General features: G+C 42.3%; 1 protein-coding gene across 1 annotated transcript; it reads right to left on the reverse strand.

The window, feature by feature from the left end:
• Nucleotides 1-234: 234 nt before the first annotated feature.
• Nucleotides 235-24,659, reverse strand: LOC121673339 (proline and serine-rich protein 2-like). Its single transcript, XM_042046563.1, is given in 5 exon segments — nucleotides 235-3,939; nucleotides 3,941-4,005; nucleotides 4,894-5,146; nucleotides 15,134-15,349; nucleotides 24,518-24,659. Coding segments are annotated over 4 exon segments (1,419 nt in total). The 5' UTR covers nucleotides 15,314-15,349; nucleotides 24,518-24,659; the 3' UTR covers nucleotides 235-3,018.
• Between the last annotated feature and the right edge of the window lie 183 nt (nucleotides 24,660-24,842).

A 24,842-nucleotide genomic window follows, 5' to 3' on the forward strand; every position in this document is an offset into this window, starting at 1 on the left:
ATCACAGCTGCCGAAGCCCAGCAGTGAGAATACACATCTCTTGTCAGACATAACCTTTTATTTTTGTCCCTCCTCCACCACTTGACATGACAGGGTTGGGCTCTGGCTCACACACATCCACAGTTGCAAAATGAAAGGTTATTAAATCAATATTAGCCATTAAGAAGAAGTCACCTCCCTCATCCAAGAAAGAGTCATACTACTGGGTGGCAAAGAACACAATGGCACCTCTCATCAGACATCATTTCATTGGGTTTATTCTAGTTTAATAGATGATTATCAGGTTTGTGCAAGACAGTTACCTCTAGCACAAAGGGGAAGAAAGTAAAATCACAGCAACATATACACACAAAACAAGATACACAAAATAGAGCTAAATTTATATACAGGTTATTAGCAGCTAGACTTAACTTCATTTAGTACATGGCTTTACTGACTACAGTTTTAGGCACAGAGAAGGATTTATCTGCTATGATGAAGGGCCACAATGAATACCTCGTTCCAAGTCCTCCCTGGGCAGAAACTGCTTTACCTAATGAAGATCTAACTCTCACTTCCCACCAGTTGAGGACACAGCCCAGCACAAAGGATGAGAGAACATGATCCAGCTAATTCAGCATACAGCAACTTTAGATATTAAACATCTGGGGTATTTTTAAGTAGGGTGACTTTACAGAATTATTGAACTGGACTGAATTTCAATGAAACAGTGTCAGGGTATTTTCCCCCCGTTTGCTTAGCATGGGCTCTCAGCTGTAAACAACTCAAAGAAGAGCTGGCAAGAAATGATTAGATGTGGAGATTGCTTTGTACGCACTTCACATTCATAATGAAGAATTTGCTTTACCAGGATTTAAAAGCACAAAGGCCATGAAACATTTAAATTTACTTATCAGGTTATGTTAATAAATGATGATGCATCATCCACATGTTGGCCTCTATTCCAGCCTGCACTGCAGCACGTGCTTGGGTGTATTTTATGTGACCCCTTGTCTTTCTGATTTAGGACTACAGACTCAGAGCCCAGCAGAACAAGCCTGTGCTTTACTTGCAGCACACAAGCAGCCTTTTTTGTTTCAGCAGCACCTCTCACGTTTGATTATGCATGCCCAAGTGCTCTGCCAGCCCAGGAATGGCCACATATTTTAATTACTGATTGCTTATGTATAGAAAGCCTGTCACAATGAGGAACATGATCACTTACCCAGTGAAAAGGCTGAAAAGAATAACTACATAACAGAACCAGCCAGATACCGTAACAACACAATTAAAAATTTAAGCAGCAAGCAGATAATTTAAAAAAAAACCAAAACAAAACCAAAAACCCCCTTAACTTATGAGGCAGGTTGAGAATGACACAAAGGTTTTTTCCCTTTGTGACAGCTTCATTTACCAGTACAGCTCAGCAAGTTTGAAATACTTTATCACAAGCACTAAAAACTTGTTTATCACAGTTATGTCAGAGCTCCTCGTCAAAGGGTGTGTCAGTTTCTGCTGTAGCCACCCCTCCTCTTCTCCAAGGTTTATCGCTCAGCTGCTTGGGAGAAGGAGTGGGTTGGTCGAGGCTTTAGAAAGTGCAGAGAATAAGTCAGTTTTTCCCTTTAGAAAAAAATCCAAAACACCGAGAAATCAAACATGAAGGAATAACAACAAAAAAATTGTGAGTTTGGCATTTGATTTTAAAGTGGCTATTCTTGATGTTTTCAGGTAATACAAAAAGGGAAGGAATTTCAATGTGGAAGGGCAGCTTTGCCATATAAAAAAAAAAAAAAAATCATACCAACACACAAATATACTTTGGGACGATCTTTACCAGCTTGTCTATTGAAAAAAGGCAAAATACCACCAACTTGGACCATTCAGGAATGATGTGCTCTTACATGCAGCTCTCCTGAAACTCCACTTAGCCTGCACAAATTTTGGCTGTAACTTCTGTTATGCATTGGCAGGGCAGAATCAAATAAGGCTGTGAACAGAGGATTATTAGGGCTGTCAAACTACAGGAAGACCAATGACAGTTTTAGAAGTAACAGAAACTTATAATTTGGTAGTACAGTTACTGTTCAAAAAGTAACAGCTCCTTCCCAGGAACCCCAATGTAAAAGACAAGACTTTTGACATACAGGTCTTGCTTTTGGTACAAAGTTAACTTGTTCCTATGGCTTTTCTGCTGTGAGATCCTCCCTGGGACAGAGCAGTTGGGGTCACAGATTGTCGGGAGACTCTTTGGCTGTCAGTGCGAAATCTGGTGCTCGGTGCATATCCTTGAGGCTTTCCTGGTGCCTTTCCCTGGACACGTGGGCTGCTCAGGCATGACCAAGAAGCAGGTGGCTGGGAAGGGAGGGGAGACTCCAGGTGCAGCAGCAGAGTGAGGCAGTCACCCATTCAAAGCCTGGGCTGCTCTGTCCAGGAGAAGGTCGAAGCAGAAGCCACCCTGTGCACAGTTCGGAGTCAAGTGCAGAGAGAGGGAGCAGAAGACCCCACCACTGGCAGGGAAAGAAGCCAAGCCAGATAACACAGACAACAAAAAGTCACAGAAGGGTGTCACCCTGTCAGAAATTTCAGCTGTGACATTATTTCGAGCTCCCACAGACAGACACATGTGGACAGGACAGACAGAGCTCTTGGTTTTGGCTTCAGAAAGAGCGAAAGCAAGATTTGCCATTCAGTTTGCTATGTACAACAATACTGCACTGTACACTTCATTAATGAGATGCTGCCTGCTACAGTCCAGCATTAATTAAATAAAATTCCTCTTAGTCACAAAGAGCAACAGATGAGTATCTCTGTAGGAAGGAGAGCCAAAACCCACTGCTGTACAGGACCCTACATGGAGCCAGTCCTTCTGGGATAAACACAAGTGGCCATTCCACAGTGTCTAGTACCACCCTGGCTTGCCTGAAGCAGAGAACTTTCCCTTTTTTCTTCCAAACCACTTGATCCCAATCCTGTTGGGACTGTTCTAGCACAAAGCCGTGCTATGACTTTCCCCTCACTGCCACAACATTTCCATCCAAGTTAAGCAGTCTCTTTCAGCAGTCCCAGTTTCCGGAGTGCCTCTCTCCTGGCTTCTTCAGTTGAGCCACGGCCGGAAAACTTCACCGTTATCCCTTGGGATCGAAATCCTGAAGGTCTAGGCAGCGAACCCGACCTCCTCCGCATGTCCAGGCTTACACCAGGTTGTTTATAATCATTACAACTCTCTTCTGTGTTCTGCTGTGTGCTGCTGACTTTGTTAGTGGCAAGAGCCACCTCTGGTTTGATTGTTACAGTTTTGCCCATAGGAAGGAAAGGGCTGGGCTCGCTTTTTAAAATCTCATGGATGTTTTGATATCCATTGGTAACAGCCTCTGCCTGCTTGGGCTGCACATCACGCTGCTGAGTGCTTGGGGCATGGTCCACTTGGTCCTGAGCTGGCTTTCCCTTAACTAGGCCAAGTTTTGTCAGGGCTTCATAGCGTGTTTGCTCTGAGGAGAGATCCCGTAAAGAAGAACTTCTGTTACGTGACAAGAAATCGTTTTTGTGCAGCTTTTCCTCCAGTTCAGCTGCCAGAAGGGCTCCCCCATTGATGTTGGCCAGCACCTGAGCCCGCCGCTCCTGGACGTTAACCGCTGCTTTGGAAATCGTCTCGCTGAATTCCTTGCCACTGACATTTGTTATGTTGATGTTGCTTGGGAACCGGTGCAGTTTGGGGGCAGGGGCAGGAGGGTGCTTGGGTGCCGTGAAATAATCACCGTTGGCTACGGGGACTTTCTTCCTTTCGGAATTCCCTTCCTTGAGGGCACCAGGGAAGCGCGCCCGGCTCTCCGCCTGCTGCTCACAGATCTTCTGGGCCATGATGAGAGGAGTGGGGATGGAACGGAGCAGCTTTGGGTGCTGCACTGGAGGAGGGGGTGGAGGAGGAAGTGTCTCTGACACCGTTGGTGGTGGTGCGGGGGGGGTTTGGGGGAAGGTCAGCAGGTACAGCTGGCTGAGGGCTCTCGGCTCTCCGGGTAGTATCCAACACTAAAAGGCAAAACAGCAGAGATGTCATTAAGTCTTCACACAGAGCAGAATGCAAAACCTTCTTTTAGCATCATTTCTCCCCTCTCCCTACCTTTCCAACTCAACCTCAGCCCACATAGCCAGAAGAAACTATAACTGAGCTCCCAGCAATGGCATCTCATAGGCAGTGCCATAGCTCAAATCACCACATTTACACTGTGTCACTACCTCAGCCCTCTCTCTGCCTCTCATTCAAAGTCTGTGTGTTGCTCCACTGTGCTTCAATGGCTGCTCTTTCATAAGAGTTTTGCAGTTCTTATTTTTTATTAAAACAGCCAGGAGAGGACACATTACATCCCACTGTGTGTACTAGCTGATAGATTCATTCTCCAAACACAGAGAGAACACACTCTACAGGGTGACAAAAACAACATGCCATATGCTATCTTGTCACAAACTCACTGATAGGAAAGTGTGCCTTTCAGTCCCACAAAAAGTAACACTGAAAACAATCTGCTATCTTAAAACTCTTGGAGAAAATCTTAAGAAGTCTTAGAGAAAAGCAGAGTGTGAACAGGCTGGTGAATACTGTCTGCCTTGTAATGACTGTGCACAACAGTGACAAGTCAGTCTCCAGGCAGAGGACAGAGAGCAGACCAAAAGCTTCATCAGACGCACGAGCCCCATGAGGGACATGGAAAAATTAGAAAAAAAACTTACAGTAGCAGCAAGAATTTCAAAAACCCCAAGGCAAATTAAAATCACAGTCCTTAGAGCTCCTGATGTGTAACAAATTTATCTTGAGGTAGTAAGGAAGGTACAGAATTTCTTTAGCTGTTTCTAAGGAGAACTGGAATAGGTCAGGGCTTGATCAAAGGGAAAACCCACTCTTGCAAGAAACACAACTACCTGGTTCTGTATCTCTGCTGGAAGGGCCTTCATGGTCACTGCTCTCAGGTGTTGACTGTACTAAATCAATGATATCTTCAGTCTCTGAATGACTGGACACATTTTCTTCTGTCGACCTTGGGGACTGACAGTGGATGCCACTGTCACGTAGGGCCATCTCCTCCAAGTCATCTTCTAAGGCATCTATGGTTTCCTCAAAGAACATGAGAACATCCTGTTCTTCATGAGTTAAGTATTTCAAACTTTCATCATCCTGTGAGGAAAAAAAGAAAAAAAACCAGAAAGATGAACACCTTCCCAAAGAGACATTTAGATATTACAGTGCTAGAGGACAAAAAAATTTTTTTAAAAATCCCAAGAGCAGTAACTGGTATACTACATCCTTTAGTTTGGCAAAGAAGTCTTCGTTTGAGTTGTACAGAACAAACTGCTAAAAGATCATAAAAGCCATAAAAGCTACTAAAAAAAAAAAAAGGCAAAAGAAAAGCCCTGCACCCACTGGTGCCTTTGCAAGGGTTAGGATGGCTTCTTCTGGTTCCAAACTAGGCTAAACTGTGTTCTGTGTCAGATTCAGGGACAAGGCTTGGGGAACAACATGGGAGGGAAAGGGTGCACTCAGGACAGTCCCAGAAACAGATTGATTTCCTTTTTTGGTCTAGTCCAAAGTGGGACTTGGCTTCTGAAAGCAAAGCTGGAGCTAAGAAGTGTCTCTACCCCCACAGAGTATAAATTATCCAGTTACATGACAGATTACAAAGAAGTAATAGTTAGGAGGGAGCAGGTTTCTAAAGATTTTACCTTTGAGTTACAGAAAGGAAAACCCAAGAATAAATATGAAGATATGCTCCGCAGCAGTATACTGCCTTAGGCTATTTTCTTCAGCAGGAAACAATCCTGTAGACCACAGAAGTGATAAATAATCACTTGGCCTATCCAGTCTTCATTTTCTCTGAGTCACTGCTCTTGATTAACTCGATTAACACATTATCACTATGAGAATGCTGGGCAGTAATGCATTAGCTCTTTTCCTGACACCCTGGGAAACACTCACTTTTCCAGAAGCTTGGAGATGACAAAGAATGATTAAGAAAGGTACTGCATTAAGACAATGGACACAGGAAAGACATTTCCCAAGAGAACTGTGTAAGGTCTGGAATGTAAGTATATATTGTTGAAAAGCAAGAGAGGCTTTCCCTTTTCTGGATTGAATTTCTCCCCTGCCAAGCATATACTGGAAACTTTGCTGTCAGTAACTTAACAAAAAGCACCAAGGACACCTCATTGTATGTGCAGACAGGGTAAAAAGGCTACTTCTCAGTGGAGGGCTGGGAGAATTTAGGTAAATACATAAAGGTATGCAGTCCAAATATTCAAGAGGTAGCCATGTTCTTGCTAGGGCAGCACGACTTGCTTCAAACTCATTGTGCCTGTTCAGATCATCTTACATTAGATTAGACTAAAAAAACCTTCACACAGCTTTACCTGTTTACTCCTTGCACAAACAAAGCTTTTATCCCCATTCTCAGCATTAAAAATAAGAACAACACAGCTCTGTAGGAAAGTAATGCCTATAGATTAAGAAATATAACGTGCTGCATTGTACACAGTGGCAGCTGGTCTCCAAGCACCTAGAACACTACAGATCAGAAAAGAAAAGCTTTGGGGCTCTTAACTGCCTTCTCCTGTGTGGCCAATAGAACATTTGGTGGGTGGGAAAGATGTACAGAGGTGTGGTTATTTCTAACTTATCTTACTATCCACAGTGTACTGTCAGAATAAGTAACTTATTCCAGCTTGTAGAAAAACTGCTACAAAGGCTGAAATTTGGATGCCATTTGCCACTGCCTCTTTAAAAGATGAACTTCAAAGGCTGACGTATTCCACAGCTCGCACCCACCACATGTCAGTTTTCAAAGGCCAAGGAAAGTTTTACAGCTGCACTTGAAAAGCAAGAGACAGACAAGCCTTCCTTTTTTGTTTTTTGGTTGTTTTTTTTTTCCTTAATGGATGTTGCAATCTCCTTCCTTCCCCACCCAAATACTCATAGGGCTGCTATGTGTAGTAGGCGAGAGAATGACAGGAAAAGAGCCCTTGTTAGGTAGCCCTGAGCTGGAACTGAACAAGACTCCAAGAACCTTTTGTAGAGGGTGAGCTCACTGCAAGAGCCAGACTTACACAGGCAAAGGAAAAGAAGAGGGGGTGGTGTTTAAGAAGTGCATAGTGGCAACAAATCCAGAGTGTGGTACAGGAATTACTGCACCACACTGTGCACCTAAAAAAACTGCTCCCACCTGAGCTTAACTTGTTTAATCAAGAGCAGAGCAAAGAATAAAGCAAGGAAGCAAAGACTTCCAGAAACACTTCCTTCCATCCTTTTCTGTGCTGTAAGACTGAGCATTTTTCCATGCCAGGTAAGATCTGCAGGAGAGCTTTGCCTGATTTAACCATCCCTCATGGATCTTGCTGAAATGAGCAGTGTCCCTTTAGGTGAAGAATCCAAATTGAGTAATCATCCCTTTGTAAACACATTTGTTATAAATGGCATACCAAGATGTGAAAGGCCAACCTCATCTCTGTTAGTACTTCGATCTGTTTCCTCGTGCAGTTTCCCTTCACGATGATCAATGTCACATTTCATCAGGAAAAAAAAAAAACCAAACAAACCCCAAAACCAACATCTCTGGAGAACAGGCAGTGTTAGGTCAGGGCACTGTACTGAGATGCAAGGCATCCAGTCTGGATAGAAACTCCCTCAGGCAAGGCATGTTTCAGTTTGCCAGCCAAGGAAACAATCCCATTTTAGACACACAATCACAGTGGAAAAAAAACCTACTCAGGCTGGTCAAACCAAAGGAGCTCAGAGATGTGAAGCAAGCAGTGACTTGCTTTATTCCCACCTGTATTACTTGTATTATAGTAAAGCCTTCAGAAAGATGGGAGGAACTTTTGTAACTTAACAGGTACCAGTTTTAGCTAAGTTACCAAGTCTATTTGCAATTAATTCATTTGCCATATATTCCAAGTACTGGAACAGCTCATATTCTTTCCAGGCTGGTTTTCCAGGCTTCCTTTCTTCTTGATGAATCTGTGTTTTTTAATAGTCAAAGAAAAGTCTTTTCAGCTACTTGAGTTACTCACCTCAAAGTTTCCATCTATTCCCTACTCTTGACACACAAACACACCTCCCTAAACTAAATCTCACATACACCTAACACTGCAAACTTTAAAACTACTGTTTTACTTACTAAAAAGACAGCCTGAATTTGAAACTTGGTAACTGTGCCTCAGCTTAAAATTACATTAAATTAGGAGGATTAAAAAGACTGTTTGGACAGAAGAAATTTGGGATGCAAACAGCTGAAATAGCTGAGTATGCTCAGCTGGCATTAATATTTTAGATCTCTGTGCAGCCAAACATTTCCTGCTTACGCCAAACAGGAAAGAGTCTGTTATAACAGTGTTTGGTATAAAAGAGGAAAAAAAAAAAGAAGAGAAAGAAAAGAAGAATACAATCTGTTTCACAGAAAAGATTCCTTGATTCCTTTCCTACCTGTTTAAAACAATGACTTAATATCCAGAGGCCCACAATTTTTCATATACATCTTAAGAAATTCTGAACATCACATCCAGGTCTAAAATCCTAAGACCAGCACAGCTTTGACAGAAACAGACCAGCACAGGAAATCCCAAGACATCTGCAGTGCTTAAAAAAAATCCAAAACCAAACAACCTTCTAAAAACTGCTAAGGAACCAAACCTCAATTAGCAAAACACCAGGAGAATGCCAGGTTCAACTGATTTATCAATCACTTGACAGTGACAAAGAATTAATAGGCACAATTCCATGAGAGAGAAGTGACTGGATGCTTCTCAAATGAAGGGAGCAAACTATTCCAATATGAAGTACAAAGGCCAGTGTAGCACCACTTGGGCCACAGTCTGTTAATAACAAGGCAGTTTTACTTGTTAGAAGGGGTGAAAAGGAAAGCCCTACATGCAGGAACTGTATCAGAACAGGCATAAAAGCTTTAGCACAGAAGAAGTCAAGTACCTCTGACAGGATTTACAGAAAAGGGAGACGGAATGGATTGTACTGCTGTGTTACTGAAGCTGAAAGCAAGTGAATTACAGCTGAGAACAGGAACTACTATACAGGAGCAGACCAAAAAGCCCATTTAGCTCAGTAGCCCTCAGCAACTATGAACACACAGGACAAGGGAGAGAGGTTGGTGGGGGTGTTGCTGTATATTGGATGGATATATCTTTTTCTCCCCTAAATCCTTCCAGTTCCCAGCAATACATGTCTTAAGGACTTCCCAGATGCATCTGCATATTTAACAGCCCTTAATGAGCTTTTCTAGCATGAATTCATCTTATTGTTTGAGCCATGGAAATGACTGGCATTCACAGCATTCTGTGGCAGGGAGTTCCAGAGTGTAATTGTGTGCTGTGTCAAAAAGTGCTTCCTCTACAACCCACTATCTGATGGTTTTGATAATACCATTTCATTTGGTGAAGAAGACTATAATATTGAGTGTTGTTTTCTTCAGTTCACGAGCATAATTGTACCCGTGTGCTTCATAATAGGTAGCAAAGCATATAATCAATAGATCCTAAGTGATGAAACAAATTATCTACAAGTACTTAAAAGATAAACTAGATGAGCTGAAGTCATAAACGGACTAAATTACTCCTAACCTACTTTTAAAGAAAGCAAGCTGAGTATCTACTTAAACCCCAAAGACATCTCTTTGATAAACAAAATAAGGCTGATCAGCTCATAGACATTAAAGGGAAAAAGAAATTGTGTTAGAACAACATTGAGAAAATTGAGGATACATTTCAGGCGAAAGACACTAAATAGTTTCCATAAAAAAATCAAGTAATTTCACACCAAGCTAATTTCTCATGAGAGGGTTGTTGACTTGACCAATAGGTACAAACACAAAATGTCACATACCTTGATTTGAAGCCTTTATGACGTGGCCCCCAAAAATGCACTCACAGATGAACTAAAAAATGATGCTGAGATGAAGTTACTGCAAGGTACCTGCACGATCTGTGACTCTGTCAGTTTAAGTGCCATAAAGAGGGAAAAAATCTGCTATTCAGGGATGCAGATCTCATTCTGGGATATATTAACCAGGGTGATGACATGACAGCACATCCTCATTCAGAACACAGAGTTCAGAGTCAGTTGCTGAACTTTGGAAAGGATGCAGCCAAGCTGGACAGGGTCCAGAACAACGCATGGAATGCTGCGAGTTTAGCTGCACAGGAAGGCTCAAATAATGGAGCATGTTATATTTAAAACAGGAGAGAATGAAAGGGTGGTGGGCAGATGCAGCCCTGTGTGTATTTTAATTTATAAGAAGTTAACCACCCATATAATCACAACAAATCTTCTCTACATGCACTGAAGGTGAGACAGAAGTTGGCTTTCACATTACAGAAACTCTAATACAAGTATCCTGTGAAAAGTAATGGAGTACACAAAAAAAAACACCACTCTGGAAGTTCAGGAATGCTTATCAGTGTGGTTTAAAGAGCAGACTTGCCCACCTGCTAGAATAACCTATCCACCAGATCCTGCTTTGATGCAGAATGATGCAGTTTGTGCATAGAGCCCAAACTGCCTTCAGGATCCATATTCTCACTACTAGCACATTTTACAACAAGATCATTCCTTGCTAGAAGTCAGGCTCTTATTTTTCCAAGGCATATGCTTCCAGGTCATACTAACATCAGTTTAAAGCAGATGAAGCATAGCAGAGCTCTCTCCACACCCTGTACGGAATGGCTTCCACCTGCCCCAAGGCAGCTCTATCCATACAAAGCAAACAGTTAAAAATTCTTCTCATTTTTTTGTGTATTGTTATTTGGCAAAGTCCTTGGACAGAGTGAAAGGTCTTGCAGTACAGTAAAGCCTGTGGAGTGTCAGTGTCAAGGGGGAAAAACACATTAATTTTATGAAAGGAGTCTTTCTCAGGACTTTCCCTTGAATGTACCTGAAATGCAACTCGGCATCACAAGACTCATTCAAACTGTGAGGAAAAAAAGGTGGCAGTGGGCTAACAGACACATGATCTGTCCTTTTCCAAAACCCCTAAATCTACACTGGATTCTCATCAGAGAGGTTGGGGTAAAGAGACACTAGTATGGTGCACTTAGAATGCCAGATCTATTGCATCTGAATTATCTGTACTGATGCAAAAGGGATAAGGATCATAATAATGATTTGTTAGGCTACGAGAGACACCATAACTACAAAACAACCAGGTCACCCCTGAGTTAAATGGCTGAGTGTGTGAAACAAAACACTGAGCCACCTCAGACTACTCACAGCATACTTGCTCCTCATGTCTATGTAACCAATATTCAGAATGTCACCTGTACTATACAAGGGATCCAGGAGTGACAAATTATCTTCAGTGACTGGCTATCAAGTCTTGTTAGAGCCAGAGAGAAAGCCTGTTTGAAAAAATAACAAATCAGAACTAGCAAAATCTCTTTTTTTAGAGTCATGGCCTCTCCCAGTTTAAGCCATCTGATTAGTGTTCAAATGAAATAGTCACTTGAACAAATTCTGGAGGTCACCACTGCCCCAAAGAGAGTGGTGGTGAACTGTGGTATTAACCAAGGATCTGTCTGATCCAAAGGCAAAAAATGAAATAAAAAACACAGTATGATCCACCAAGAATAACAAGAACTCACTATCCCTCAAAGCTATCACTCAGTGAGACATGTTCAGATACAGATGGTAAAGTACTGAAGTTATAGCAACAGATCCAAGGCACTGACATAGCTTATTATCAGTGCAGTTCCAATTAGCACAGCTCACTTCAGGTACAACCAGCACCTCTGCCATGGTTTTCATAGGTAGCACGATTGTCGTAGCACATTATTCACACACAGAAACTAAAGAAGTTACTCATGGCTGAGAATAGATACCCAGTCCAATTACCAGAGAGAAGCACTGAAAGAAGGATTGGCTTTAAGAAGCTGGTCTGTGCCTATTCAGTCAGTGGAACAAGACAAATTGCTTCAAAAAAACCCCCAAGACCTAGTTTTATCTTTGAATTAAGTGTCCTTAAATTGCTGCAACTGTATTTCATGGCAAGTTAATTCTTATACCACATGTCAGGGAGTGTCATTCCAGACTGGGTTTTGGAAGCTAGAATTGCCAAGAACAGAGTGTTTTTGTTTGCCCTCACCCTTGGGTTAGTGCAACTGATTCCATGCATCGAGAAAATACACTTTTCTCAAGTAGATGTATGGATACCTCTCTTTAACAAAGAAACCAAAATATATGTGCAAATTCATGTCCTCATATGTAACAGTTTTTAAGGTTACAAACATTCGTGTGACATGAAGATATCAAGGCATACATTCCTCCCATCTCAACTCAGCCTGCTGTGATAGATTTGGCAGCATAAATCCAGACCTGAATATCTATCATTTCTATGGAAATTCTCCTAAAAATCAAGGCATCACCTTGCTTTCCATTAAAAAAAAAAAAAAAAAAAATCTGTCTTGAAGGCCTATAGTTGTCAAAGATTAACTGAAAGCACCCTTGTCTAGGTAAGAGAAGCTGAGGAATCTGGCAAAACTAAACTGAAGTGACAACAGCTGACTGGGAAGGGGCCCACATACAGAATTTTAAGACTTTTTTAGCACATGGCAATTAATGTCCATCTCCTAGTCATTCCTAAACTGACAACCAGTTCCCCAGCAAGTGATGCCAGCACAGACACACAGGATGCAGGACCAGCCAGAAGTCAGCCAAACCAGCTGTGAGCAGTCAGCGAAGGCTGAAGCCAATCCAAGTATTTGTCCCTATTATCACAACCCTGGTTTTGTTTGAATTCCACAGATGCAATACAAAGGTTATATTTAGTGACTAATGCAGTTTGACACTGAGAAACTTAAGAGCCTGGTTTTTTTACAATCAGATAGGAAGAAACCTGCAGCAGTACAGGCCTGTCATAAGAAGCACTGTTACACTTCTTTAGTTTGCAAGGCCATTACAAAAACCCAAAATAATCAAAGCCAACCCTGACCTTCCTTGCCATGTCTCTAGGTGAACAGACCCAGGAAAGGGCTAAATGAAGAGGCAGTTAAGTCTTTAGTTGCTTCTGTTTTGGGGCTGTGAAGGTGCAGTGTGCCTGAAAATAGATCCCCTCCTTTCTCAGAATTGGTATAATAAGAAATTCTTTGTCTAAACAAAGTTGCCTATTCCTTTCTTCTCATTAGGCCATCAAAGCTTCTGCATCTTCTGAACTTTTATAATAGAACTACTGAAGCCAGAAGATGAAGTCTCTAGGAGCATATTATATATATATATAAAATATATTTTTTTTATATATATAGTATTATATATAATATATACATATTATATATATAATATTTCTCTATATATTATATATATATTATATATATTAGGCAGAATTTCCTTCATGTTCAGTTTAACACAGACCCCTTCTCAAATTCAGAAACTGAAATTATGCCTGTATTGAGAAGAGTTTATATTGTCCAACCCTTTACTCCACACATGTGAGCTGTCAGCCTTATTGGACATGCCACCTACTACACTGCTGGAAGAAAAATCATGAAAGGGGATCTGTGGCATCACAGTTAAAACTCGTTGGTACACACTTCACTGTGTTCATGCACAAACTCTAACAAGAGAAATGAAAGGCTCTGTGAACTGCTAATTCACAGGTCTGGTGGGAATTGCCTAAGCCTGCAGCCAAATCTATAAATTACTGCATTACAGGGTAGGAAGGGATTCCAATTCTAGCTGATGCATCATCATATGGGTTATCACATGGCAGGATCTAGTTTTCATTTTCTGACACAGCAGACCCAGGATAAGACTGTACAAACAGACTGATTTACACATTGCTTTGTTATTCAATACTGGTTTTTCCAAATGTCTAGTCTCATGCCTGCTACTGCAGATAAGAATAAAACCCAAGGGGGAACATGATTGACTACTACTGTGATAACCTGGGCAACTAGTGGTAATGAGCAAAATTAACTTGCAATTCTGTTTAAAATTAAGTTGTAATTCTCTAGAAGTACTACTTCCACTGTAATTCTCTAAAATTCAAGCAGCTTTCATAAAATAAACAATATACACTAACTTCCCGAGTCCAAATGGTGTATTTAACCTCCTCCTGATCCTTCACAACTTTTTTCTAGAACAGATCGGAAACAGTTAAGGAACTGAATTCCATAATACTTGTTTTGTGTTTTAACTAGCAACACAAGCTGAAGGATACAGCGTCATATTAACAGTAAGTATTTTCAGTAGAAACAACAAAAAAAGGGAACAGCTTTAGAATTGCCTCCAGGCGTCAGAAAGCTCAGAAAGTAGCACAAAAGCACGAGTGTGTCTGAGGTATACAGATAAATACAGGTTTTGCCACTTACTCTTTCACAGAAAACTACCACATTAAAAAGGAAACTATCAGGGAGGGCAGAAGGAAAGAGACAGAAAGCCTAATTCTATGTTTAAGGCAAGACAGAGATTTAGATTTCCACTTAGAGCAAGCATGTTTACCAGAGTGTTCTTTCCTCAATTAAAAATGGATGCTTTTCAAATGGTCGTGATGATAAAAAAAATATGGAAGGAACCATACCTGCTTTCTAGGCTTAGTCTGTCACAGTACAAAGTGTACTGTTGAGTTCACTGCCTGATTCACCCTGCTAATTGGGAAAAACACAGAAGTGCATCCTACTCCCTCAGTTACTCACTCACGATTTAAATGGCCACACACTCATACTCACTAATGCGAGGATGGCTTTGTTTATGGTGACATATTTGTTACTCATCTAATTAAGGTAGAATAAGCTGAGACCTTTATTCAGGAGTGTCAACAAAGAGATTAAGCAAAAAGCAGCATGTAGAACAACCACTATCCTTAAATTCCTTCATGAGCTATTTAAAAAAGCAAGGGCAGAGCAGCCCTTACTGCCATTCCCGGCTCTCTGGGAGGAAGGGCTGGAGAGTAGCACTCTCCAAGCTCTCAGAGACAATCAGACCAGAATAACAAGCTGTTGTACCAAAGCTCAGAAGTTATTTCTGGCCTTTGAGTTTAACAACTGAGACAACACCAGCAACTACTTGGGATTAGAAATGGCAAAAATCAATCTTAATAAAACAAAAATTGCGTGATGTGGACAGAGCTATTAATGTAATCTGTATCACTAAGCACAAGGCTCATTAAACACTTACCAAGGCAAGATTTCTGCACCTAGCTTGGCTGCCACGATTCTCCACGCTGCCAGCCCTCTCCATGCTCCCATGCATGTGCTCTGGAGAGATTTCAGATGCCATTTCAGGAGAATCTGCCAGGAGATTCCTAGGCATCACACTTTCTTGACTGATTGATCCCGATGCAGCACAGAATGCCATCAGTGTGTTACGTGGGGCTGCTTGCTTTCTTCATGACTGGAAACAGAGAACAACGTGGTCTGGTTAGATCTGCTTGTTAAAACACTTGAAAAGGAATTGAAAATAAGTGGCAAAAAAAGATCCCACACAAGTTAATAAAAGGCATATCTTTATGCCCTGGAACACATCTACCACTTTATGGACACCTTTTAAAAAACTGGTTTTATTCAAAAAGATGACTAAAAATCCAACACAGAAAGGTTCTGTACCCCATCTCTCATGCTTCTAAACCAGATGTCTATGGTCAGTTAGAAGCAAGGACCCTGCATAAATCCTTGTCCTACAAATTCAGTTTGTGTTTTCCATTATGACACATCATTAACAGTAATAAAATCCCACTGGCTGAGATACCAACTGGCCCAGCTCAAGTACCTTTATTTGGTTTTAAACAAGAATTCTATTTATGGGATCACATGAGGGAAACAGAACCCTGTTCATTTCCTAACACTGCTGCAGTTAACTTGTGTTACTGAAGCAGCTCTATGCCGCCTGCTTCTGGTGAAAGATCCGTGAGCAGAACTCGGTGCCACTTTTGCACCAGCGCATAACAAATTACATTTTAAAGCTTCAAGAGCTTTTATTTCACTCAGCCATGAAGAAACAGTACTTGTACATTTGGAAGACACTTACTGAACAGACGCATGCACCAGCACTCACTGGAGCAAAATCCCCCAGTTTTTTAAGCTTTCCCAATGTCCAGTTCTGTAAAACCTCTCTGAATTATTGTCATCTCCCCAAGCACTCTGGCGGAACTTTTCTTTTCAAGGACACAAACGCAAAAGTCATCTCAGTGCACTAACAGCATGAACGGGGGTAAGCGAAAAGTAGAACCTAGCTCATTTCTCACTCCAATACATTAAACCACTCTCTGCAATGAGAAATTGCCTTGCTTGCTAAGAGTCCATCTTTTCACCCACCCTGCCTGTGACCCGTGAACAGCAGTGACACATTCCTCCAAACAGCTGGTTCTGAGGTACCATGTCATATGCAACCAGCTGGGAACTGGACACCATTCCCCTGACACTGCACAAATTAAATGAGATGGTCCTGCTTCCCAAGTGCTTCTCCCTTTATTACGGTTCAAGAGGCGACACGAGAAGCAAAGTCAAGCCTGCATTTCCAATTCAATCGGATTACTTCTCCTTGCTCCCCATGGCTGTGGGCTGAGAAACCAGAGCCTTCTGGTAAGCTGATTAGTGTTTCATAGCAGTGAGATAACATCTGCCAATACTGAGCAACAATTCCATCCCGCTGAGCCCTCCTCCCAGGAGAGGGCTATGACATTACCAGAGGTGCACTGCCTGCGCCGCAGCACCAACGTGTCCTGTGGGAAAGCTCCCACACAATGTAGCTAGGCTGCAGTCCAGCAAGTCTTGGAAGCACACCCATAATCCAGAACACTGGCATGCCACAACAAAAACATCTCATAGCCCTTCTTATGAACATTAGGTCTAACGATCAAATTTAGCCTTGCTTTTACACAAAAAACATTTTTCCTTTTTTCTATTAATAACTTTAGCTACCAATGATACAATGCATCCTCAGGATAATGGGCTAAGTGATGCCCAGAGGTAGAAACATGCTTGTGGTCCTGGTTTTCAGACTCGCAGGACAGGCAGACGCAAGAGCACTGAGGCAGCTGCTGTACTGCTGGGTGCTGCAGAAAGCTAAACAGGAAAAGAGCAGCCTGAGCATGGAACATATCCTGCAACAGCAGCTTCATCTACAACAAACCCTGTGGTGCTGAAAAGCCGCACACAAACACACCCACACAAGAAAATCTATGCAATTTTTGGAAACCAATATTATCAGTGAAAATCTTGACACCTCTGAAATTCACAGAAAACTCCCACTGACTTCAGATTTCATCCTATAACTGTCAAGGTGACGTTCAGATGGAAAAGAGAGACCAGCAAGAGGTGAGTACTACTACTAATCCAACAAAAGGCAAATATTATTTCTCATCAGCACTTTTTAAGTTGCAGCATCAAATTTTTATCCAGGTGTCCCAAATATAAACAGAACATCCCATGTTTGTTCAGTCCTTCAGTGATGCTATAGACAACTACATATAAGAGATTTCTAGAATTACACTCTATACTATGAACATTTTATGGACTATATTTTGAGAGGTCACAGCTACAGATTACAATAGATAGCACAAATGAGACCCACATTTAAAGACTAACCAGAAGAAGATACTAATCCAAGTTACCAAGAAACCAATCAAGAGGCCCAAATTTTGAGAGAGAAGTATTTAAGAGTACTGTTCTGCTTTGTCCAACAGCAATACCTTAGTTTAACCAGGACTAAGTTTCATGGTGGGCTATCTGCATTCAGGAGAGCAGGAACACCCAGATTCAGCAGCAATAAACATTAAAGCCATGAATTCTAAATAACAAGTAGCTCTGGTCCCAGCAAGCTCCCATTACTCATTCTGGAGCTCCAGTTCAGATGTTTCACAAAGCTCCTGAACAATGACTAAAGGCAGTGAGTGCGACTGGTTCAGAGAGCCACCCACACAAGAGCCAGTATCAAACATTACAGCACTGGTCCTGCTTTTGTGCTGGAAGCTGTGGCTTCTTTGGGAGTTTTACTCATTTCAGAAAAGCTTGAGAGCTGTGCAATAACCTGTGAGCCTGCAGAAAAGGTGTGGGGGAAGATTTTTTTTTTCCCCTTCTTTTACATCATCTTTAACACATCAAAGGTATATGTCAATAAAATCATAATCCATTCATATACATTATTTTTTCTCCCCTTCACTCTGTTTTTTATGCTTTGAGAAACTCCTACACCTTTGTACAGTGCCTAGAGCAGCAAGAGCCGATGTGAGGCTGCCTGGCACTGCTACAATAGGTAGAACATGTTTTACAAATTCCCCTTCTCACCATGGTTAACACTGAAGTCCCTTCACCCTTTTTATGTCATCACTATTAAGTGAAAGACTTTATGGATTTAAAATAGAAATAGTCAAGAATCTAATGAATTTCCAGGCCCCACTGTCTGTTTCAGTAGGATTGCCACGGTAACAAGCAGGGTTCAAAAATAAGGTAACGTAGCTCAGAGAAAGCAGGAGCAGCAGGACAACAGGCGGCTGTTCCTCCTGACCTTCAGAGACGCATTAAATATGAAAGTTGCTTGCAATGGGATTTGTTGTTCAGTCATTGTAGCTGGGTATTTTTCAGCTTGGCTTAAGAGATGTGTGCCTGTACCATTAGGGATTAATAATAAAAAAATATCAGACCATGACACAGGAGCGCAGAAGTGTGACAGGAGCAGTACTATTTGGAGAGAAGATCCCAGATATTAAACCAGAAAGGCATCCTAGAGCAGCTATGATTCTATCATCTGAGGCAATCACTTGGTTACACTAGAGATAGCCTTCGTGAGATATTTAAAACAATACAAGTCACATATCATGCATGTTTTTCAGATGGCAGAAGGAGGAAATTGAAAGATTCTAAAGTTAGCACTGAATTTCACCTCCAAAGATTTAATTTTGCTTTGACAGAGGCAAATAATTCAGAGAGATTGTATTAAGTTCCCATCAAAGATAAGGTGCGGTCTGTCCTTTCAAAAAGGATATTTTTATAATTTTGCTGACTAAGGTTGCTTCTTCACTGAAGCTCAATGTTAGCATTTACTGTTTCTATAGTAGCAGGAGATTGGAAGAATTTTTTATTAACAATCCTGTTTGAAGACTAGCTTAATAGGCAAAAGGATCAATCCCACAAAAGTGCAAGACATTTAAATGCTAAAAATCAACTGCTACGTAAGCCAGAAGCCAAAAGACAGCAGACAGCACCACGCCATTAACTGCACAACATACTTAAGGTGAGTTGACAATTTTTAGAAAATTATCATACATTTTTAAAAGGGCACAAGATCAGTCTGTCCCTTTCACTATACATACAATTTCTAGAACACTAATTGCACGAAACATTTCTCAAGATAGATTTCTAAGCCTTGAGTGTACTGAGCATCACACACACTTTGTTCTTAACCAGCTCTTTTCTCAGTGATTCAACTGAAACAGAAGAAGTGGTCAGTGAACTTCAAGGTTGGTTTAATCTGTCAGCTGTGTACAGACACAGCAATGCACACACTCAGCTCTGCACACACTGTCAGTCACCTTGCACTCCATGGCAATGGTTGAGTTTGGAGAGTTAAGCATCTGGAAAAAACATCTGGAAATATTCTGTGGTCATTAGAAGTGTTCCTGTGGGATGGGTTCTATAAAAATGATGGTACAGGGGCAGACTGGAGACCTGTATCTCTATCAGCCTCTGTCAGTTGGCAGCAAAGCAGTAAAACAAGGCAAAGGAGAGTAGGAATTCGTTCAGATTCCTGCGTGCTGTGGTCAGGAGACCACAGGGCTTCCCAAAACAAGTCAGGTATTCGTGTCTAATAACCTCATGAATTTTTCCTTGTATTAAGTGCTCCTGCAACATACCTTTGAACCAGCTGTACAAGACCAGAGCTGAACAAAACCAGCTGGCCCATGACATGTCTTTACTGAGCCACTGCTGTTCCGAACTCCTCAAAACTGATGGTTAGTTATGGTGGACACATTTCCTCCTTCTGAACAGGGCTAGCAGCAACTGAATTCTTCTACCTCCTTCAGTATGTTAAATACTGAGTAAATCCTTGAGCTTTAGGGGTAACCCTACTCTTGTGATACACAGTAAGATTGAAGGTTTCTGGTAGACGAATAGACTAAGTAACAGTACTGCCTACAGAGGCCAAACCTCACAGGCAACTTGACTAATTCTAGGAGTACACAGGATAAACTGATGAGGTTTTGCTGAACACATAAAATCCCCACAGAATCAGACAGTAAATTTATAAGTTGTTTTTACAGAAAGAAACAAAACAGAACTGAAGTAACAACAGACAACAGCTGATGTTTAGGAACCAAGGCAAACCAAAACTGGCCAACATGGTTAAATTCTGACTTTTCTTCTCCACATCGTAAGCATAGAAGCTTATGATAACATTTAGTATGATTCACAGTCTTTATCTGCTCATGAAAAATCCTTTGTGTTCGGAACAGTCATGGCTATTTAACATCCAGCAACCTGGAAATGTTCCTGCCCTTGTTTAGAGAGGGACTGTCACCACAGTATGGCCAGACAAATAGAAATGCTGACCATTAACAGAACAAAAAAATACACAGACACAGAATCCATGATAGTAAGGTCAGCTAAATGAGAGCCAGGCCAACAGCATTTTTATAGACACTTCCTTGGACATCAATATTGATTTGCAGAACAGGTGACAAAGTTCACACTTTAGCCAAGTGTGAACTCAGGGGGCTCTCATGGCAGCCCATCACAGAGATGCAACTACATCAAAGTAATTATAGAGTGACAACAATCATGCAAGAGTCCCAGAATTCAATGTATGTAACCCCGATATTTTGTCTTAAATTTTCTGGTTTCTGTGGCACACTTGTGACAGTTCAAACTTTCCTCTAGAGGCTGGGGAGCTACAAAATCCGTTAGTTTTAAAGTTAAAAACAAAGATTCTCTCAGTCCTCTAAATCTGGAGCCTCAAGAAACACACTGAATGTCATTCATACAACTCACACTAGAATTTGTGAGAGCTGCCAACAGTGAAATAACTAATCCTGTGTACATACATTTCTGAAAGAACTAGATGGGAAAGGCACCCATTCAGTAGAACTTAAATCTGTCTGACTTCACCAGGACATTCCATCACATGCTTAAATGGTTGGGTGAATTGGATCTCAAATTAAATGTAGGAACCACTTAAAAAGAAAGGAAACAATCACAAACCAACATTTTCATCACCTAAGTAATAACTCAATTACTACACTGAATTCTCCACATCATGCTTTGCCCAGAAACAATGCCTAAGGTCACACCATGTTAATCCAAGCCTGAAGACACCAGAAAATGAGGATTCCATACTGTGTGCTTCATTCTTAACTGGTCTTTCTAGATTTTCAACAACAGCCTTTTTACTGTTTTGAGACCCTATACATTAGACACTTTGTTACCTACAACCAAGCCAACCCAAGGGCATAGCTCATCAGTACTCACACATACTCCTCTCTGCAGTGTTTGGGAAATGATCCTTCTTTTAAGGCAGTGGAATACCAATGCAAGTTTTGATGATGCTAAGCACATTGATCCACCCTCAAGACAGAATTTATTGGGGTAAGAAAAGGCATATGCCCACACATCTTTGTCTTTTCCCTTGCAAATAAACTCTGTTCCCAGTGCACTACAACAGCAACAGCATCAGCTGAATCTCGATGCCCAAAATGAAGGCCAGTGGCAAAGGCTCCTAGGCAACATTGTGGAATAAACCACCAAAGATCCCTGAAGTGCTCACATTCCCCACATGTTTACAGTGGCAGAATCCCTTCCTGCCCCAACTAAAAATAAAACTACAGCCAGTGACAAGTAGTTACTTTTCTTTAGATTAGGGTCATACCTAAGGATAATGATAAGGCTCTCAGTGGGACTCTCTAGTTGAGATTTGATGACCAGTAGCTGCTCAGTGGGAGAATTATGAGTGATACCCAGGGCTGCTTAGTCCAGTCCTATATGGGGCTTTAAACACATCCAGGTGACGGCTGAGCTCTTCTCCGACTTCAAACGTCCTTACGCAAATTTCAACAAGGAAAATGTCCCATTCTTTTCAAGTTACTCTTTTTAAATCTCCCCTGTTAACATCAGGGTGGTGCTATCTGTGACAGCCAACACTTTAGAACCATGAAGTGTACATAAACAATTTCAGGCACAGACGCCTCTGTAATTAGTCAACTTCTGTCTTGTTACAGGTGCAGCATTGCTGGGGTTTAGGGTTTCATTATGTAACTACTGCTACAGTCATAGCAATGGTGAGCCAAATCCTGTTTTACAGAGTATTTAGGATAGCAAGACAATTTTCAGCCCCAGTAAAGCTGTGTCACAGTCTCAAAACTGGATTTTAGGCTGCTTTCCTATGTTTCCTTTTGTGACTGCTGTGCTGCTGTAGGGAAGAAAGCAGAGGACATCTGAAGCACAATGCAGGGGTGTTTACTTTAAAAATTAACTTATTTATGGACATTTCATTCCTATGTAAGTACATAAAGGTCTGCCTGCCCAAGTAAGCAAAGCTGAAAACAGCACTGGCAAAACAGAGCAATAGCGTCTTGGCCCTGGACTTTACTTGGTACAGGGATAATCCATACACATCCAATTGAAAAGAATATATTTAAGCAGTTAGTTATACTGGAAATTAAAATTACTTGGTTTTATTTTTTAATTAAAAAAAAGGAGGAGGGAGGACTTAGTAACAGCCTGTCTGGCTGGCTTTGAAAGCCACATTCATATGCTCATTTATTTTCATGCTCCAGTATTTCAGAAGGTCAGTCAGCCTGAGACTTGTCAACTGCTCAGGAGTTAAGTTGTTCCAGTTACTATATCCAACCAGCAATCTGTCTGCCAACATTCTTGGTTAATATTTCTCTCAGAGGCATGCAGAGAAAAAGCAGCTATGTCTAACAGAAGAGTTTTACTACTGACAAAACAGAGATGCAATAAAGAATCTCCCTGCTCCTTTCTAATGCCAGGCGTTACTTGCACTTCCAGTCACAAAACCTCATTTTACTCATTACTCTCTGTAGTAAAACCCCCAAACAAATCCTTGATAAGAAAGACACTGCTGGGAAAATCTATTCAATTTATGAGAAATAAGTAACATCTTCATTTCTTAGAGACCCAACCAAGCAACTACCCCCCCCCCTTTTATTGTTTAAACATCAGCTCCTCCCTTATACAACAGTAATTCCTGCAAAGGCACGAAAAAAGCCACAATCATAATTCTTTAAAGTAGTACCTGTACAAGGAAGGCCATCTGCAATACTGCATTAGTCAAGGATCTGTGGTAAAGTCTTAAAAGAATACCTTTTTATTAGCATAAGCCAGAAATTGCAAAAGCTTTTAAAGCTAAGACTTAATGCTTTAGGGTTTGCAAAGAAGTTTTTCCTTGTGTGCCCTTCATAAAAGGGAGGGGAAAGGAAATAACTGTTACATTTCAGATACTTGTTATAAAATCCTTGCAAAATGTTTAGAAAGATTCGGACGAGGCTGTCTTATCTCTTTCCTATTTCATCTGTATGCTTATTACCACAGGAATCATCTCTTGCTACACCCATGCACAGGACCAAGCACTACAGAGCTCCACTTCCAGCAACCGCCTCTCGCTGCCACACTAAAACAAAAACTATTCAGGAAACATGCCCTTGAGATCCCGGATTACTGAAAATCCCGAGAGTGTTTTTAAGGCTGTGCTTTCTCTTTACACGCACTAAACCTTCCCAGAACCACCTAAGATTAAGATCTTAAGAAGTACCAGCCATCGCACGCTCACCCTCTCCAGATGGAAAAGGCACCTGACGGGGGAAGGGGGAAAAGTATCCTGAACTAGAATCTTCTACTGTTTACACCAACAGTTTTTCCACTGGAACCTTAAATTGCAGACAGTCGGAAAGCAAAGAGGAGGCACAAGGCAGCTGTTCCCCATCACCCTTAGTCGGGCAGGAACAGCATACATCGAAGTTTTACGGGTATCAAACCTTTACTTAAATATATTTTCTTAAAGTTGCGGATTAGCAGAAGCAAATTTTAGGTTATGATAGGGAAGAACAAGAAATCCACAGGGGGAAAAAAATTCTTAATACTCAGTAGTGGGAAGCCAAGCCTCACACACGGCAGGGCAGCAGTTTGCTGACAGTTTTTCTGCTCCCCGCCTGTGTATCCAAACTAACCCAAGCCCAAAGGCGCTCTGCGGGGCTGTGCCGGTCCCTGTCCCCGGTCCCGCCCGGAGCCCGCGCAGCGCACGGAGCGCCCGCCGTCCTGGCCGCCGCTGCTCTTGGAACAGGAGGGAAGAATAATTAAAAATCCATTACTGAGTAATAAGAGCAACGCCGAAGCATTCCCGTGGCGGGCTGACAGGGGCGCGCAGCTCCGCGGCCTCTCCCCGCAGCCAGACCGAGCCGGGGGCAGGCGGAGCGGTGCGAGCTCATCCCCTCACGCCAGCGGACCCGACCCCCGGCGGAGACGAGTCCGGGAGCCGGGTGGGAGCGAAGACCCCCTCGGCCGGGGGCCCGCGCAGGGCGAGGGGAGCCCCCGAGGAGGCGGCGGCACTCACCATCTTTGGGGTCCGCGCCTCTCCCGGCCGAGGGCGGAACGAGCCCGAGCGAAGGGCGGGCAGGTGGCCGGAGCAGCGCCGCTGGCTCCGCCGAGCAGCCGCCCCGAACTCATGCGCACTGCGCCGGCCGCCACCCACGGCGGGCGGATAAAGCGGCCGGGCGGCGGCCCGGCTCCGCCTCGCCCGGGCGGGACCGTCGCCTTTGTCCCGGCGCTCGGGGCAGGGCGTGAGTCGTCCCTCCCGAGGGGCGGCTGTGGTGCGGTCGGGGCTGAGGGGCTTCTCTGCCGCTCTGCCCCTCTGCCCCGCCCCAGGAGCGGACCCCGGT

This window comes from Corvus kubaryi, unplaced genomic scaffold (assembly GCF_017639235.1).
Source record: "Corvus kubaryi isolate FWS band 111438036 unplaced genomic scaffold, C.kubaryi_AGA036_p1.0 65360, whole genome shotgun sequence".
In the NCBI taxonomy this organism is placed as follows: domain Eukaryota; kingdom Metazoa; phylum Chordata; class Aves; order Passeriformes; family Corvidae; genus Corvus; species Corvus kubaryi.